This window comes from Rhinopithecus roxellana, chromosome 5, assembly GCF_007565055.1.
Source record: "Rhinopithecus roxellana isolate Shanxi Qingling chromosome 5, ASM756505v1, whole genome shotgun sequence".
NCBI lineage: Eukaryota > Metazoa > Chordata > Mammalia > Primates > Cercopithecidae > Rhinopithecus > Rhinopithecus roxellana.
In genome coordinates this window covers 5,974,792-5,993,221 of record NC_044553.1, presented here as the reverse complement: position 1 = coordinate 5,993,221, position 18,430 = coordinate 5,974,792, and the positions used below count along the sequence as shown (strand labels likewise).

At 44.6% G+C, this 18,430-nt stretch overlaps 1 protein-coding gene across 3 annotated transcripts; it reads right to left on the bottom strand.

The window, feature by feature from the left end:
* Positions 1-1,718: 1,718 nt before the first annotated feature.
* On the bottom strand, positions 1,719-14,380 carry LRR1 (leucine rich repeat protein 1). 3 transcript variants are annotated; one of them, XM_010389500.2, is made up of 4 exons: positions 13,314-13,735; positions 11,648-11,746; positions 6,002-6,723; positions 1,719-2,131 (listed from the first exon to the last, which is right to left on the bottom strand). In XM_010389500.2, the coding sequence occupies exons 1-4, from the start codon at positions 13,503-13,505 to the stop codon at positions 1,891-1,893; spliced, it is 1,254 nt and encodes a 417-aa protein (XP_010387802.1). In that variant the 5' UTR covers positions 13,506-13,735; the 3' UTR covers positions 1,719-1,890. The 3 variants fall into 3 exon arrangements, with proteins under 3 accessions (XP_010387802.1, XP_010387804.2, XP_010387803.2); XM_010389502.2 differs by lacking the exon at positions 6,002-6,723 and having other exon boundaries at positions 13,314-14,380; XM_010389501.2 differs by lacking the exon at positions 11,648-11,746 and having other exon boundaries at positions 13,314-13,533.
* Between the last annotated feature and the right edge of the window lie 4,050 nt (positions 14,381-18,430).

Genomic DNA, 18,430 nt, shown 5'->3' with positions numbered 1-18,430 from the left:
TCCCAGGCTCAAGTGATCCTCCTACTTCAGCCTCCAGAGTAGCTGGGACTACAGGCATACGCCACAATGCTCAGTTTTGTATTTTTTGTAAAGATAGGATTTTGTCTTGGTGACCAGGCTGGTCTTGAATTCCTGGGCTCGAGCAATCTGCCACCCTCAACCTCCTGAAGTGTTGGGATTACAGGAGTGAGGCACTGCACTGGGCCCAAATCACCATTTAGCTGGTGTATTGCCACTCCTTTTAAAATTAAAAACATTAAACATTTTGTCATTTAATATGACAAAAATAATATATTAAACATTTTGTCACTAATACATTTTTGTCATCTTATGTGACAAAAATAATTTAAAAACCCACCCTAATAATACAAAATGTAATCAGCAAAATGTAGCAATTTTTGGCCAGGTGCGGGGGCTCACGCCTGCAATCCCAGCACTTTGGGAGGCCGAGGCAGGCGGATCACGAGGTCAGGAGTTCGAGACCAGCCTGGCCATCATAGTGAAACCCTGTCTCTACTAAAAATACAAAAAAATTAGCCGAGTGTGGTGGCACACGCCTGTAGTCCCAGCTAATCGGGAGGCTGAGGCAGCAGAATCGCTTGAACCTGGGAGGCAGAGGTTGCAATGAGCCGAGACCATGCCACTGCACTCCAGCCTGGGTGACAGAGTGAGACTCTGTCTCAAAAAAAAAAAAAAAGTATCGCAGGGCGCGGTGGCTCAAGCCTGTAATCCCAGCACTTTAGGAGGCCGAGACGGGTGGATCACGAGGTCAGGAGATCGAGACCATCCTGGCTAACACGGTGAAACCCCGTCTCTACTAAAAACCACAAAAAACTAGCCGGGCGAGGTGGCGGCGCCTGTAGTCCCAGCTACCCGGGAGGCTGAGGCAGGAGAATGGCGTGAACCCGGGAGGCGGAGCTTGCAATGAGCTGAGATCCGGCCACAGCACTCCAGCCTGGGTGACAGAGCGAGACTCTGTCTCAAAAAAAAAAAAAAAAAAAAAGTAGCAATTTTCTGTTCCCGTTCCCATACCACCCAATCCCAAGGCACGGTGGCTCAAGCCTGTAATCCCAGCACTCTGGGACGCCCAGATGGGTGGATCATTTGAGGTCAGGAGTTCGAGACCAGCCTGGCCAACATGGTGAAACACCGTCTCTACTGAAAAATACAAAAAATTAGCTGGGTATGGTGGTGTGCACCTGCAACCCCAGCTACGCAGGAGGCTGAGGCAGAGGTTGCAGTAAGCCGAGATTGTGCCAGTGCACTCCATCCTGGGAGACAGAGAGAGACTCCATCTCAGAAAAACAAAAAAAGAAATCACAACAATTACTATGGGAACATTTTTAAAAATTATGAAAGCTAAAGTCTTTCCCGAAACAATTCCTATGTTTTGCTTGGTAAATGTAAATTCCACATGTAGAATAATGTATCTGAAAAACACAAAAAGTGGTATGCTTAAAAACTTACATATAATTTCATAATAAACAAGTTTTCACCATAATTTAGGACATATTAGCCCTCCAACAGATATTTTCTGCACACAGAAACTCAGATGTGTTGAACTGAAATGCAAGAAGAAAGTTAGTAAAATTCTTACGAACAGAGTAATTGGGATCAGTATCTGTTTAACATTAAAAGAAAACTCCACAACCCATCTTGGAAACTTTAGGCTGAAATAACCACAAGTACAATAAACTAAAAAAAAGTTAACCCCACAGTAAAATTAAAATTGGTTTTAATAAAAGTTTTAGAGTCAAATGAGTAACTATACACATTCCTCCTCTCCAGCAACTATACAGAAATCTTCCCTTACTCCACTTTGACATCGCAAAATCATACATGCATCCCAAACTGATCTGTTATTGAAATTTCTTTTTCTGGTCTCACCCATTACTTTAACATATCAGAGGAATTTACATAACAGCCTAGAGAACAGAAATAAGAGACAATAGGTGCTTCAGTACCACCCATATTATCTACTAAGACGACAGTGTGGGCAACAGAATGCAGATTCATGGTAGTAGTTCCCTGAATGAAAGAGTTCAGACAGAATCTTCCACAAACACAGGTTTTTGCGGTATCCAAATCTTGGCAGAGATGGAATGGAATGATATGAGAGCCATATGGAATCCTATTGGAAAGAATGATAAAAATATTTTATAACATGTTACTAGATTCAGGACATGAATTATTAGGACATGGAATTGTAACAATGAAAAATAAAATTATTAAGTGATTAGTATATTTAAAATATACTAAAATACAGCATATGACGTATTGTACACTTCAGATACGACACCATAAAATATCTTCCAGCACAACCACTTAATAGCATAACTTCCTAAACAGAATGAAAAAGTCACCTGTCCTTTATATAGGCTCTTTCAGGGATCAACTGTTCAAAAGGGAAATTTAAACTCTGTAAGACAAATTTAAAATACATGTTACTTGGGACATGAGTTTTACTTTAGTGGCTGGGCAAGTAAGGCTAATCTTACCTTGCTTAAGGCATTTCACTCTCACACTTAAAACCCTTCAATGGTGCCCAAGTCGAACTTCCTATTTTTATTTTTTGAGACATAGTCTCACTTTGACACCCAGGCTAGAGTGCAGTGGCGCGCCATCTCACTACAACCTCTGCCTCCTGGGTTCAAGCAATTCTTTTGCCTCAGCCTCCCAAGTAGCTAGGATTACAGGCACCTACCATCACGTCCAGCTAATTTTTTTTTGTATTATATTTTTAGTAGAGATGAGGTTTCATCATGACGGCCAGGCTGGTCTCAAACTCCTGACCTCAGGTGATCCGCCAGCCTCAGCCTCCAAAAGTGCCCCGTTCCTTCTCCAAGAACCACATCAGCGTGGTATCACTTTTCCCCTCCGAAGCACGGTCACCCGTCAGCAGCCTAGAGGGCTGACGTGTCCTTATCAAGCCGGCGCGCCTTGCGATCCTATAGCCGCCATGCCTGAAGGGAGAAGCCTTCCTAAAGTGCTGGGATTACAGGCTTGAGCCACCGCGCCCGGCTGTTTTTTGTATTTTTTAGTAGAGACGGGGTTTCACTGTGTTAGCCAGGATGGTCTCGATCTCCTGACCTCGTGATCCGCCCGTCTTGGCCTCCCAAAGTGCTGGGATTACAGGCTTGAGCCACCGCGCCCGGCCAACTTTGGTCAGTTTTAAGAGACCCTCCCCCCTTAAAAAGTTAAGAATTTCTTATTTGAAATATGATCCTTCTACCATTTTATAGGCTTTCAGGAATACTTTGGTCCACATCTTAGCTTCCACACATGCATTCAAGAAGCCTAAACAGGCCAGGTGCGGTGGCTCACATCTGTAATCTCAGCACTTTGGGAGGCCAAGGCAGGTGGATCACAAGGTCAGGAGTTCGAGACTAGCCTGGCCAACATAATGAAACCCTGTCTCTACTAAAACTACAAAAAATTAGCTGGCCATAGTGGTGGGTGCCTCTAATCCCAGCTACTTGGGAGGCTGGGGCAGGAGAACTGCTTAAACCTGGGAGGCAGAGGCTGCAGTGAGCTGAGATCATGCCATTGCACTCCAGCCCACGCAACAGTGAGAGAGACTGTCTCAAAAAATACAAAGCAGCCTGAACAATGGCCGGGCATGGTGGCTCACGCCTGTAATCCTAGCAGTTTGGGAGGCCAAGCCAGGTGGATTGCTTGAGGCCAAGAGTTCAAAATCAGCCTGGCCAACATGGTGAAACCCCATCTCTACTAAAAATACAAAAAATTAGCTGACCATGGTGGTGGGTGCCTGTAATCCCAGCTACTTGGGAGGCTGAGGGAGGAGAATCACTTGAACCCAGGAGGCACTCAAGCTTGGGCACTGCACTGCAGCTTGGGCAACAAGAGCGAAACTCTATCTCAAAAAAGAAAAAAAAAAAAAGCCTGAACAAAATGAATCTGGTGCTCAGGGTGTCATGAAACCAAATGCAGTTAGTGTTGTTTAAAGACAAAGAGAAGAGAACCAACAGCTACCGAATCCTACTATATGCCAAATGCTTTGGCATTACATTAGCTCATTTATTGTCACAACTCTGTCAGGTGGGTATTATTGTTCCTGTTTCACAGCTGAGAAAATGGAATCAAAGAGGTTAAATAGGTCGGGCGTGGTGGCTCACGCCTGTAATCCCAGCACTTTGAGAGGCTCACACCTGTAATTCCAGCATTTTGAGAGATCGAGGCAGGCAGATCACCTGAGGTCAGGAGTTGGAGACCAGCCTGGTCAACATGGTGAAACTCCATCTCCACTAAAAATACAAAAATCAGCTGTGCGTGGTGGCACACCCTTGTAATCCCAGCTACTTAAGAGGCTGAGGCAGGAAAATTGCTGGAACTCGGGAGGCAGAGGTTATAGGTGAGCTGAGATCGTGCCACTGCACTCCAACCTGGGCGACAGAACAAGACTCCATCTCAAAAATTAAAACAATAAGGCCAGACACGGTGACTCACACCTGTAATCCCAGCACTTCGGGAGGCCAAGGTGAGCAGATCACGAGATCAGGAGTTCAAGACCAGCCTGAACAACATAGTGAAACCCCGTCTCTACTAAAAGTACAAAAGAAATTAGCCAGGTGTGGTGGTGGGTGCCTGTAGTCTCAGCTACTTAGGAGGCTGAGGCAGGAGAATCGCTTGAACTTGGGAGGCAGAGGTTGCAGTGAGCCGAGATGGCACCATTGCACTCCAGCCTGGGTGACACAGTGAGACTCTGTCTTAAACAAATAAATATAACGAAAATACAAAAATGAGCCAGGCATGGTGGCAGGGACCTGTAATCCCAGCTACTCAGGAGGCTGAGGCAGGAGATTCGCTTGAATCCGGGAGGCAGAAGTTGCAGTGAGCTGAGATTGGACCACTGAACTCCAGCCTGGGCAACAGAGTGAGACCCTGTCTCAAAAAAAAAGAGGTTAAAGTCATACAAAGTGGTGAAGCCAGGAATCAAACCCAAGTCTGACTTCAAAGACCACACTTCATCACTGTGCCAACTCTCTAATTTTACAGTACATGAAAATCATCTGGAAGACTCACTAAAACACAGATAGCTGGACCCCACTCTCAGTTTCTGATTCAGTAGGTCTGGAATGTTAGAACTTGCATCTCTAAGAAGTTCCTAGGTGATGCAGATTCTGCTGGTCTGGGGAGCACACTTTGAGAAACAATGTCATTCATTCCTTTAACTACTTATTGAGTGCTTAATATATGCTAGGAGCAGGGGATACACAGTTTAGATCCTAGGGAAATAGTGGAGAATAAAACAACATCCAAATGCTCATGGATCTTACATTCTAGTGGGGAAAACTGACAGTAAACCAAAAAAAAAAAAAAAAGTTTAAAAATATATAATAGGCAATGAGTCCTGTGACCAAAAAAAAAAAAAAAAAAAAAAAAATCAAGCAATGTAAGGAGGTAAGAAATAAAATTTAGATAGAATGGACAGGTAAGACCTTTCTGGGATGACACCTGGGCAGAGAACCGAATGAAGTGAGGGAGTGAGCTATGAGACTTCCTGGAGAAAAATCATTCTTTTTTTTTTTTTGAGACGGAGTCTTGCTCTGCCACCCAGGCTGGAGTGCAGTGGCCGGATCTCAGCTCACTGCAAGCTCCGCCTCCCGGGTTCACGCCATTCTCCTGTCTCAGCCTCCCGAGTAGCTGGGACTACAGGCGCCCGCCTCATCGCCCGGCTAGTTTTTTGTATTTTTTAGTAGAGACGGGGTTTCACCGTATTAGCCAGGATGGTCTCGATCTCCTGACCTCATGATCCGCCCGTCTCGGCCTCCCAAAGTGCTGGGATTACAGGCTTGAGCCACCGCGCCCGGCCGAGAAAAATCATTCTAAGTAGAGGTAAGGAACAGCAAGAAGACTATTATAGCAAAGGGTTAGACTGTGCATAGTATTGTAAGCAATGTTAGACTTTATTACTCTGAGTTTGATGAAAATATCAGAATGCTATCAAAGACACCACATTACATGACTATTAAAATCTTACCTATTATATAATATGGTTCGTGCAGAAGATTCCAATAAAGTTAACGGTGCTTGCAGCTTTATTACTGGAAGGACTTTTGGTTGTTCAAAAGTATTTCCAAAAAGATCCAAGTATTCAAGGGATAAATTTCTAAATTCACTAGGCAAAAATGGAAGCTTATTTCGAGCTGCTGACAAAAAGCGAAGGTTTATTAGTTGTCCTATCTTGCAAGGAAATTGAATCAATTCATTATCGTCAAGTTTTAAATTCGTAAGTTCGTGGAGCTGGCAAAACTGCACAGGGAGTGCCTTAATTTTGTTCTTGCTGAGGTCCAAAGTCCGAAGTGACTTCTGGAGTGTAGACTGACACAAAGCTACACTAAATGACTCCAAGTGATTGTCATTCAGGTTAAGTTCTTGAAGGTGTATGAGGTCTCCAATTGTAGCTGGAAGCTTTTTTATATGGTTGTGACTCAAGTCTAATTTCCTAAGGTTTTTTAAGCAAAGCATACGCATATCAACTCGGACAAGCCCACAGTAAGAAGTCTGAAGATGTTCCAAGGAATATGGAAAGTTCTTACTTAGAGGATAGTCTTTTTTGGATGTGATAACCATTTTAGTTTTAAAGTTTTCAAATTCTGAAGTCTTCACTGGTGTGAGCGTTGAAACTGGTATATCAACCTTACAGCCTCTGTGAGCCAGTCTCACAGCTGAAAGGAAACCTTTTAAACTGCTGGAATTGGCCTGAATAAATAAAAGTTGTAGAATTATAAATTCCACTGGAGACAATGCATACATGCTAGTTCTTCCCATAACAAATTCTATAGCATTTCTTATTAATGTGACACAATAATTTATTGAAATTGGCTGTAAAACTTTTCTTAGTACTTTGACTAAATTTCAAGTTTAAAAGTTTTTGAAAAAAAATTACATGGAGGGACACATTCTAAATAAAACTGTTCAAAGGGAAATCATGCCAACACTTTGGGAGGCTGAGATGGGACGATCACCTAAGCCTAGGAAGTAGAGGCTGCAGTAAGCATGATAGTATCACTGCCCTCCTGACTGGGCAACAGAGTAAGACTGTCTCAAAAAACAAAAATTAACAAAAATAAAGGGAAATCATAAGAGTATAAAATAAGACAGGAAAGGATTGAATATTCTACTTAAGATTTGAGTTTAGGTGGGGTGCAGTGGCTCACACCTGTAATCCTAGCACTTTGGGAGGCCGAGGCAGGTGGATCAATTGAGGTTAGGAATTTGAGACCAGCCTGGCCAACATGGTGAAGCCCCGATTCTACTAAAAATACAAAAATTAGCCGGGCGTGGTGGCACATGCCTGTAATCCCGGCTACTTCAGAGGCTGAGGAAGGAGAATCGCTTGAACCCAGGAGGCGGAGGTTGCACTGAGTCGAGATCATGCCACTGCACCCCAGGCTGGGCAACAGAGCGAGACTCCGTCTGAAAAATTAAAAAAAAAAAAAAATTGAATTTAAGGCCAGGTGTAGTGACTCAACGCCTATAATCCTAGAACATTGGGAGGCCGGGGCAGGTAGATTACTTGAGGTCAGGAGTTTGAGACCAGCCTGGCCAACATGGTGAAACCCCTTCTCTACTAATATATAAAAATTAGCCAGGCAACGTGGCGCACGCCTGTAATCCCAGCTACTCAGGAAGCTGAAGCAGGAGAATGCTTGAACCTGGGAGACAGAGATTGCAGTGAGCCAAGATCACACCACTGCACTCCAGCCTGGGTGACAGGAGTGAAACTCCATTTCAAAACAAAAACAAACAAACAAACAAAAAGGCTGGGAGTGGTGGCTCACGCCTGTAATCCCAGCACTTTGGGAGGCTGAGGTGGGCGGATCACCTGAGGTTAGGAGTTCGAGGCCAGCCTGGCCAACATGGTAAAACCCCATCTCTACTAAAAATACAAAAATTAGTGGGGCATGGTGGCAGGCACCTGTAATCCCAGCTGCTCGGCAGGCTGAGGCAGAAGAGTTGCTTGAAACTGGGTGGCAGAGGTTGCAGTAAGCCATGATCATACTACTGCATGGCAGCCTGAGCAACAGAGCAAGACTCCGTATCAAAGAAAAAAAAAGCTATTTTTTATTGGAATGTGGAAGCTATGTAGAGCAAAAGATTGGAAATATAATATGAGGACAGATTGTAAATGAGCTCAGATGCCAGTATAACGTGGAAGGATTTTAAGCAAGAAAGTTACATGACAAGAGCTAAATACTATTTTGGTAGCACTGTACACAATGAACCAGGGTAGGGAAAAGTCTGGAGAAGACCTGGGTCAACTAGGTACTATAAAACATACTGGCTCACAGACTTGGGAGTCACCCATATAACAGCTGAGCTATCAAACGGAAGGCAGGTATGACAGAAAACAGCAGAGGACTGAAATAAAGCCTTTATTCTGGGTATAGAAAAAAACATTGCTGGAAGCAGGAGACAAAGAAGTGACTAAGAAAACTGAAGGTAACCCATAGTGCCCTATCACAGATACCAAGAAAAGAGTTTTATTAAGAAAAGGGTAATTATCATTGTCAAATTCTACAGAGTGCAAAAATAATGAGAAATGATACTGTGATAGACAAGTGAAAAGATCATTGATCTCTGAGGCAGTGTTTTCAGTAAACCAGTAAAAGTAAAGGTCAAAAGATAGAAAGTGGAGACAATGAGTTCAGCCTTGTCTTTCTAGAAATTTGTTTTGTTTTTTTAAAATCAGTAAGATCTCAGCTTGTTTTTAGATAGAAAGGAGGAATTAGTGAAAGAATAAGCTGCAAGTCAAGAAAAAAATGAAAAATCACAAGGAGGATCAAATGGACAAAATGATTCCATTCAATCCAAACTCCTTAGTTATTAAACTTTTAATGTTGCAAAGCACTTTGCTTGGAGTTAATAACAATGCACAGTTGGGTCAGATGTGGTAGATCATGCCTATAATGTCACCACTTTGGGAGGCCACCGTGGGCAGATTGCTTGAGCCCCAAAGTTTGAGACCAGCCTGTGCAACAAGCTGAAACCCTGTCTCTACCAACACAAAAAAATTAGCTGGGCATGGTGTTGTGCTCCTATAGTCCCAGTTACTTGGGAGGCTGAGAAGGAAGTATCACCTGAGCCTGGAAGGTCGAGGCTACAGTGAGCTGTGATGGTGTCACTGCACTCCAGCCTAGGTGACAGAGTGAGACCCTGTCTCACTAAAAAAAAAAAAAAAAAAAAAAAGTAAGGTTGAACGAGACATTGTTTCCACCCACCAGGAAGGGAAAGAGGAAAAGGGGAGAGAGGGCAAAAAAACCCCACTAGTTTTAAAATTCTAATGATTTATATATTTTTGTTTGAGAAAGGGTCTTGCTCTGTCACCCATGCTGGAGTACAGTGGCACAATCATAATTCACCAAAGACTTGAACTTTTTTTTTAGACAGGGTCTCCCTCTATCAACCAGGATGGAGTGCAGTGACTGCAATCACAGTTCACTGCAGCCTTGACCTTCCAGGCTCAGGTGACCCTCCACCTTAGCCACCCAAGTAGCTGAGATTACAGGTGTACACCACCGTGCCTAATTTTTTTGTAGAGATGGGGTTTCACCATGTCACCCAGGCTGATCTTGAACACTTGGATTCAAGCAATCCATCCACGTAGGGCTCCCAAAGTGCTGGGACCATATACATGAGCCACCATGTCTGGCCTCCAGCTTCTAACTTGTGGGATTAAGTGATCCTCCTGCCTCGGCCTCCCAGGTGTGAGCCACTGCACCCAACCAATTTATGGTATTTTTGTTTTGTTTTGTTTGAGACAGGGTCTGACTCTGTCGCCCAGGTTAGAGTGCAGTGGTGCAATCTTGGCACACTGTAACCTGCACCTCCAAGGGTCAAGTGATCCTCGCACCTCTGGCTCCCAAGTAGCTGGGACTACAGATACGAAAACCATGCCTGGCTTTTTTTTTTTTTTTTTTTGTGGAAATAGGGTTTCACTATGTTGCCCAGGCTGGACTTGAACTCCTGAGGTCAAGTGATCCACCAGTCTTGGCCTTCCAAAGTGCTGGGATTAGAGGTGTGAGCTATGGCACCCAGCCTCAGTTTATGTTTTCATAAGAATGACTACAGTCCAGGCAAGGTGGCTCATGCCTATAATCCCAGCACTTCGGGTGGTTGAGGTGGGCGGATCACGAGGTCAGGAGTTTGAAACCAGCTGGGCCAACATGGTGAAACCCATCTCTACTAAAGATACAAAAAGTTAGCTGGGCATGGTGGCAGGTGCCTGTAATCCCAGCTACTCGGAGGCTGGGGCAGGAGAATCGCCTGAACCCAGGAGGCGAAGGTTGCAGTGAGCCGAGATCGCGCCATTGCATTCCAGCCTGGATGACAAGGAAAGACAGTCTCTCTGTCTCAAACAAACAAAGAAAAAAAAGTGATTACAGTAGGGGCCAGGCGTGGTGGCTCACACTTGTAATCCCAGCCCTTTGGGAGGCTGAGGCAGGTGGACTGCCTGAGCTCAGTTCAAGATCAGCCTGGGCAACGTAGTGAAACCCCATCTCTACTAAAAATACAAAAATTCACCAGGAGTGGTGGTACCCACTTGTGGGTTGCAGTGAGCCAAGCTCTTCCCACTGCACTCCAACCTGGGTGACAGAGTGAGACTCCATCCCCAAAAAAAAAAACAAAAAAGAAAAAAGAATGATTATAGTAAATAAAATACAAGACAGTTCTAATTGAATTTTTCCTCTTTTATTACACCAAACTTAAGGTTTGTAACCTGTGGTTTAGCTGGCAAAATGTAGACCTGTGCAGTTGCCTTATGGCGTTCCAGTCCAAGAATACCCTAGGGCTCCATCTTCGGCACAGAAGCAAACCCAGTTTTCTTCCCATCCTGGGAATCCTACTGAGGCAGACTTTGCCCTTTTAGAAGGCACGCAAGCATATTTGGGAAGCTACCTCTTGTGCCATTGCCTCTTCAAACAAACCTGCAAGAGTCTGTCCCTATTCAGCTATATGGAATATCAGAATGTGCAAACAGCCTTCTTTAAAGAAAATACAGGCCAGGCCAGGCCACAGTGGCTCATGCCTGTAATCCCAGCACTTTGGAAGGCCAAGGTGGGTGGATCGCCTGAGGTCAGAAGTTCAAAACCAGCCTGGTCAACATGGTGAAACCCTGTCTCTACTAAAGATACAAAAAAAAAAAAAATCAGCCAGGCATGGTGGCAGATGTCTGTAATCCCAGCTATTCAGGAGGCTGAGGCAGGAGAATCGCTTGAACCCAGGAGGCAGAGGTTGCAGTGAGCCAAAATCGTGCCACTGCACTCCAGCCTGGGAAGCAAGAGTGAAACTCCGTCTCAAAAAAAAAGAAAAAAGAAAAAAGAAAAAGAAGGAAAGAAAATACCTGCCAGGCCAAGCATTGCTTGAGGCCAGAAGTTTGAGGCCAGCCTGGGCAACATCATATCAAGACTCTGTCTCTACAAAAAGTTATTTAAAAAAATTAGCCGGGAGTGGTGAAGTACATCTGTAGTCCCAGATATTTAGGAGGCTCACTTGAGCCTAGGTGTTCGAGGCTGCAGTGAGCTATGACTGTGCCAATGTACTTCAGCTTGGGTGACAGAACAAGATTCTGTTTCTAGAAAATACAGCCAAACATTAACCATTAATGTTTTTAATACCATACCTTACTTAGACAGATATCCACAGGAGGCTCCTTTAACCGAACAGTGGCCTTCCCCTCATCTACAAATTTGGTGAAGAATTGCTCAATGTTCTCCCTTAGCTGCATAAAACCAGTGGGAAAAAAGAACAAAACTAACTGTTGTTACTCAGTAACATTTATTACAACTAGAATGTGCCAGTCACTTTGCCAGACTGTGGTTTGGCTTTTAGTCCTTGAGTCTGAGTGTTTTCATAGTTTTAAGTTTTAAAGCTTTTTATCACGCCACTGCACTCCAGGCTGGGCAACAGAATGAGACTGTTTCTCAAACAAACAAACAAACAGTTGTTTTGTTTGTTTTTATTGAGATGGAGTCTCACTCACTCTTGCCCAGGCTGGAGTGAAGTGGTGCCATCTTGGCTCACTGCAACCTCCGCTTCCCAGGTTCAAGCAATTCTCCTGACTCAGCCTCCCTAGTAGCTCAGATTACAAGTGCATGCCACCATGCCCGGTTAATTTTTGTATTTTTAGGAGAAACAGGGTTTCATCATGTTGGCCAGGCTGGTCTAGAACTCTTGGCTTCAAGTGATCCGCCTGCCTGGGCCTCCCAAAGTGCTGGGATTACAGGCATGAGCCACGGCGCCTGGCCAAGTTGTAAAGTTTTTTTTTTTTTTTTTTTTTTTTTTTTTAGCAGTTGGGAAGTTATACTCCCCATCTAGCTGGCAGTGGATGTTACTGCTCTGTCTGTCCAGTAACTCTCCTTTGAGAACAGGATCACCATGTTTTGAGAGAATGCTCCTCTTCTTCCATTCCAACTATGTAACTGTAGGTAGAGGTGCCAATAGTAGTTACTTGCCTTCATAACTTCAGTCCATTAGCCTGGGGTGGGCACACCTCCCAGTAGATTATATACAAACTCCATGAGAGCAGGAATCTTGTCTCCTTTGCTATTCTATCCTGAGTGCAAGAACGGTGACTGACACATAATGGATGCTCAAAAAAATGACTATCATCTATATAAATGGAATATTTAAAATTTAAAAAAACTAACGATTGCTGTTGCATCTGCTTTAGATTTCAACAACTATTGAGTCACAACCCACTATGTACCAGGTACTCTAATAGGGGCTTGGGACATAGCAATGAATAAGACTGACAGGGTAACTACACTTAGAGTTGACAATCTAATGAGAGAGCGTTATTAAACAAGTACTTATAACAAATATCAAGACAAGGCAAGTGCAGGGTGCAGGATGCTATGACCTGCTTTTTTAAGCTAAGGAAAATACTGTGGGAGAAAGAATTCACTGAACAGAAGTGAAGTTATTTTACTATTCCCCAATTGGACCGCGGCTTCATTTGCAGTTGTTTCACGCAAAATTTCAGAAGCTTGAAACAGGCGGGATTGCCATCCACTACTAAATAACAACACTGTAAATTCAAAGTCGTAAAAGTGGGGAGGAAAAATAGCGAAAAGGTGCACTCTCAAAAGCTTTCTTCTTTCGGGTCCGTAGGAAGACGCACAGGACCCTGGGGTCGGGTTGGTGGTAGGTCTCAGGGATGGGAGTTCAGGAACCCCCAAGGCGGGCTCTCGCCTAGGGAGCAGGCGGGCGCATGAGGACCGAGGGCGGCCCGCGTGTCGGCTTCCGAGAAGAACTCGAGGCTGACAGGGCCTGCCCACTTAACGCACCTCATAGCGGGTCCCGCGCTTGTCCTTCAGGGTGGAGATGAGCAGGAAGGCTCGGGCCGACGGCTGACTCCTGGAAGTCTGCTGACAGAGGCTCAACACGGCTCGGACGCCCTTGCCCCGGTTCCTAAGCCCCAAGGCGGGCAAGTGCCGGCTGATCACCTCCACCTCACAGTGTAGCTTCATCTCGCCCATAGGCCACAACCAGGCCACCTGGCTTTGAAACTTCCTCCTTCCCGCCACCCAGCGCCGCCACCGAGGTCCTCACGCACGCGGGCTGCCCGCGGATCCGCCTGCCTGTTGGACTTGTCCTCGACTCGGGCTGTCTTAGTACCTTGGCTCTATGAAGCCCGCGGGAAACGGCTTTCCTTCTCCCTTAGCAGCGCCAGGTCCTCGCCGTGGCTGCGTACCGGGACTGACCACCTGAGATCCAGGCTCGCGCCCCCGGAAACCGGCAATCGGCCGGGGCGCAACGTCTTTCCCCCCCGAGCGCGCAGCTGGCAGGGGTGGTTGTTTCTGTTTGGGGCGGATTCCGAGGGTTTCAGCTGTTGACGCTTTACGCGTTGCCGGCGCACGTCGGGCCGCTGTTTCCCAAGGGAAGGCAGGTGTGCCTCTGCGTTACAGGGAAAGGGATTTAGAACTGTCCGCGTGGCCCCTCAAGCCAGCTAGGGCGCATTTCCCGGCGCGGACGGGCTGCTGGTGGTTTTGGTGGCTACTCTCCGGAGGCAAACCTGGCACGTCGGAGGGGGGCTTTATATGGCTGTATTTGACTTGTTAATTCCTGCTGAACAAATAATTTTCCATGGCGAGTAGGGTGGATGGAGTGTGACTGGCTTAACTGCACGTGAGACGTGGAAAGACCATCCAGACCGCACAAGGCCTTCGTACTCTTGATTTTCTTGATTGATTGAACTAGGGCGGGGCCCGGCTGGGGAGTGGGAAGCGCCTGTGGAGCAAGTGTTAAGGAGGCGTTCACTGTCGGGGTAGTAGTCTTGCCTCCTTAAAATGTGTGCTCTAGGCGCCTCCCTCGCCTTAACCTAGTCCTAGCCGTATATTAAACATTTTATTTTGTTTGAATTACACTTCCGTAATGGTAAAATGACGTTCAGAAATACCGATTTTTCAATACAACTGTGACAAAATGTGACTTATTCTCAAATGAGCGTCCCTATTTACATGTTGAACCTGAGGTGTCGGTTAATTCCTCATTCTTTAAGACGTAATCGTTCCTGAAAAATAGTGATTAAAATAAAATTATGGCCGGGGGCGGTGGCTCACGCTTGTAATCCCAGCACTTTGTGGGGCTGAGGCAGGCAGGTCGCTTGAGCCCAGGAGTTCAAGACCAGCTTGGGTAACATGGCAAAACCCCGTCTCTACGAAAAAATACAAAAAACTAGCCGGGCATTGTGGCGCGTCTGTAGTTTCAGCTACTCGGGAGCATCACTTGAGCCTGGGGAGGTCGACAGATTGCGGTGAGCCATAATCACGCACTGGGACTCCAGCCTGAGTGACACAGTGAGACCCCATCTCGACTCAAAAAAAAATATACTTCCCCTCCATTTAGTATTCTTACATGTACATCTAGTAGAGCATTAAAACGCTACTCAGCATTTAGCAAAACTTAACTTTATGGCTAAAGAGAAAACGGACACTACAATTTTCAGACTATTACACTTTACAGGAGTTACCTGCTTTTGTTCTTTGAGAAGGTAATAATATAGAAAAAATAAAACACCAGCCTAAATTATTACAAGTACATTAAATGGACTCTGAACTTCCAGGTACAGTTGGGAACTAGGAAAACTAAAAACTGTTATAATTTTCATTAGAGTAGAAATGTTCTGCCAGGTGCGGTGGCTCACGCCTGTAAGCCCAACAATTTGGGAGGCCCGAGGCAGGAGGATCGCTTAGCCCAGGAGTTCGAGATTAGCCTGGGCAATAGTGAGACCTCGTCTCCACGAAATATTTAAATTAAAAAATGAGCTAGGCCGGGCCCGGTGGCTCACACCTGTAAGCCCAACAATTTGGGAGGCACGGCGTGGTGGCGCGTGCGTGTAGTCCCAGCTACTCGGGAAGCTGAGGCAGGAGAATCACTTGAACCCAGGACGCGGAAGTTGCAGTGAGCCGAGATCGTGCCACTGCACTCCAGCCTGGGCGACAGAGCAAGACTCTCAGAAAAAAAAAAAAAGAAGAAAGAAAAAAAATTAGTTGGGCGGGGCGGCGCGCCCTGTAGTCCCAGCTTGAGCCTGGGAGGCGGAACTGCCCTCCAGCCTGGGCGACAGAGCGAGACCTTGTCTCAAAAAAAAAAAAAAAAAAGCTTCAATCTCAATCCTTTATTTGGTGTTACTTAGGCTTGGGTTGTTGAAGCATGGATTCAGTAATTAAATAAATAGGTGAAAGTTACATAACAGTTCAACGGTGATTTTAGAGTGAAACAGTGTATATACTGCCGAAAACGTGTCTTCCTGTCAGTCTCAAAAAAGAGGTAGTTTTGGTCTTAGTGGATTGCTTGTGAAGGAAAGAGCCCTTTGAACTTTACCACCATACAAATAAAATCTGCTCTTTGGTCTCTACCCTTAATTACCTCGAGTTAGTTTCCCTTGTAGACAGACTGAAAATGGAAATACATAAGGAGTTTAAAATAATTGGGCTACAAGTTTTTGACAAGAGAAATAAGAGATAAAACATTTAGATTTGTTTTTCTTCTATAAAATTAGTTCCTCTTCTACCTGGCCTACAAACTACATTCTTTTCTTTCTGTTTTGTTCATACTAATTAATATTATCAAATTCCAGTTCAGTTTCCGCTAAACCTTCTTTAGCATCTTGACTTTCCTTTTTGCAAGCTCCGATTGCACTTTTCGTTTATTTCCCTGGCTTTCTGGCACATACTAGGCATTCAACAGATAATGGATTCCCTTGGATTGAATCCCCTCCACTCCCCTCCCCTCCCCTGCCCTCTGTTTCCCAGGCTGGAGTGCAGTGGCAAGATCTCAGCTCACTGCAACTTCACTCTCCCAGGCTCAAGCGATTCTCCTGCCTCATCCTCCCGAGTAGCTGGGACTACATGTGCCCGTTACCACGCCCGGTTAATTTTTGTGTTTTTAGTAGAGACGGGGGTTTCACCATGTTGGCCAGGCTGGTCTCGAACTCCTGACCTCTGGTGATCTACCCTCCTCGGCCTCCCAAAGTGCTGGGATTACAGGTGTGAGCCACTGCGCCCTGCTGATAATGGATTTCTTGAACGTTTCATTTGTAGTCATAGTGAACTTTGCTCACATTGTAGCTCACTAGATTTGAGCTAGTAAAATCACAGTCACATCAGAATTTTTTTTTAAGTTTAGTTTTGGAGACAGGGTTTCACCCAGGCTGGAGTACAGTGGCAACATTCATAACTCACTGCAACCTCAAACTTCTGGGCTCAAGCCATCCTCCTGCCCTAGCCTCCTGAGTAGCTGAGACTACAGGTGCATGCCACCATGGCCAAATGTGTGTGGTTTTCTTTCTTTTTCTTTTTTTTTTTTTTCACTTTTTGCTAGAGATGAGGGTTCTTGCTATGTTGCCTAGTCTGGTCTTGACCTCCTGGCCTCAAGCTGTCCTCCTGCCTCAGCCTCCCAAAGCACTCGGATTACAGGTATGAGCCACCATGCCCCACCCACATCAGATTCTTAAAGAACTAGGTCACAAGCTATGGACAATGTAGACTTGCTTGCCCTAGCACATTTGATCCAGATGTTGGAGTTAGTTTTTTTTGTTTTTTGTTTTTTTTTAGTGGTAAACATCATCTAAGACTCAGTACAGCTAAATAGTTAACAAATATGAACCTAAACACCAGACCTCTTTCAATATCAAGAAAAAAAAAAAAAAGACTGGAGAAAAATGTCTCCAAATATGTTGAATTTATTCAGAAATGGGAAGAGAATATTAGAATTCAGGATGCATGAAATGGCAAGCCAAAAGTATGTCCAGTGAGGGAAGGGTAAAAAGAAGCTTTTATTGGCAAAAAGGGCAAGTTCAAATAAAGCTGCTTGGAAACAGAAACAAGAGTTCTGTTCAATGAACAGAGTTCATTGGTTCCAGAGGCTCAGAGCCAGAGTTGTCATCGTTTCATTAGTGGAGATGCTGTTACTGGGCAAGTGTTCTTTTGAGAGCATCTTATCTAAATTACTGCAGTCCTAAAGAATGATAAGCTTTGTCATAGAAACATATGTATATGTCTGAAACCTGCCGACTGTGCAAAGGAGGACATGTGTGAAGGATGTGAACTGATCTCTTGTGGAGCTTTTAGAAAGTCTTCAGAAATAGTTCTTATCTCAGACGTACAAACATGAGCCCCTTCCTTTGTGCCTTTCTGGCCCTATTTTGTTTGGTTCTGACAAAAGTAATTTCATCCTGGTATCTGCAACTTTTACTCCTCTCAGTGCTGCCTTTCTTCAGTGACACTTTGATTATGTCTTATAGATTGTGTTTCCACGATTATTTACTAATGAATGACCACCTTTCCATTCTTAGCACTGCCGTATCAATTCAGAGCTGCATTACTTTGCTACAGAGCTGTTGCAAAATTTACAAGGTCTTCTTGCTTCAATACATTTATTCATTCATTTAACACAGGGTTTTTTTGTTTGTTTGTTTGTTTGTTTGAGACAGGTTCACACCCTGTCCCCCAGGCTCTGAAAGTTCTGGAAAACCTTTGAAAAATTTTAAGAAGAATAAAATTCAGACCTAATCAGGAAAGGTTCTTGTGGTCAGTAAAAAGATGATTTTGGAGGTAGAGCAAGCCTGAAAGCAGATGTATCAGGAGGCTGTTGTAATAATCCACCATCTATACTGCAGCCAAATTAAATTTGTAAAGGGATATCCTATCATAGAATCCTCAAGTTTTAGAGCTGAAATGTTGATTACAGATATTTTACTTCAATTCTCTCATTTCGCACAAGAGGGAATGGAATTAAGAGTAAAGGTACACTATTTGACCATGACCTCATAGATAGTCAATGTTAGACTAAAGAGGTCTAGACCTCAAGTCTCAGATGCTGTATTTAATTTCTCCCAAAAACCTTCATGGATTTCCACTCTTCACAATTTAATTAAATACAAAGATTTGTCTCTTGCCCAAAG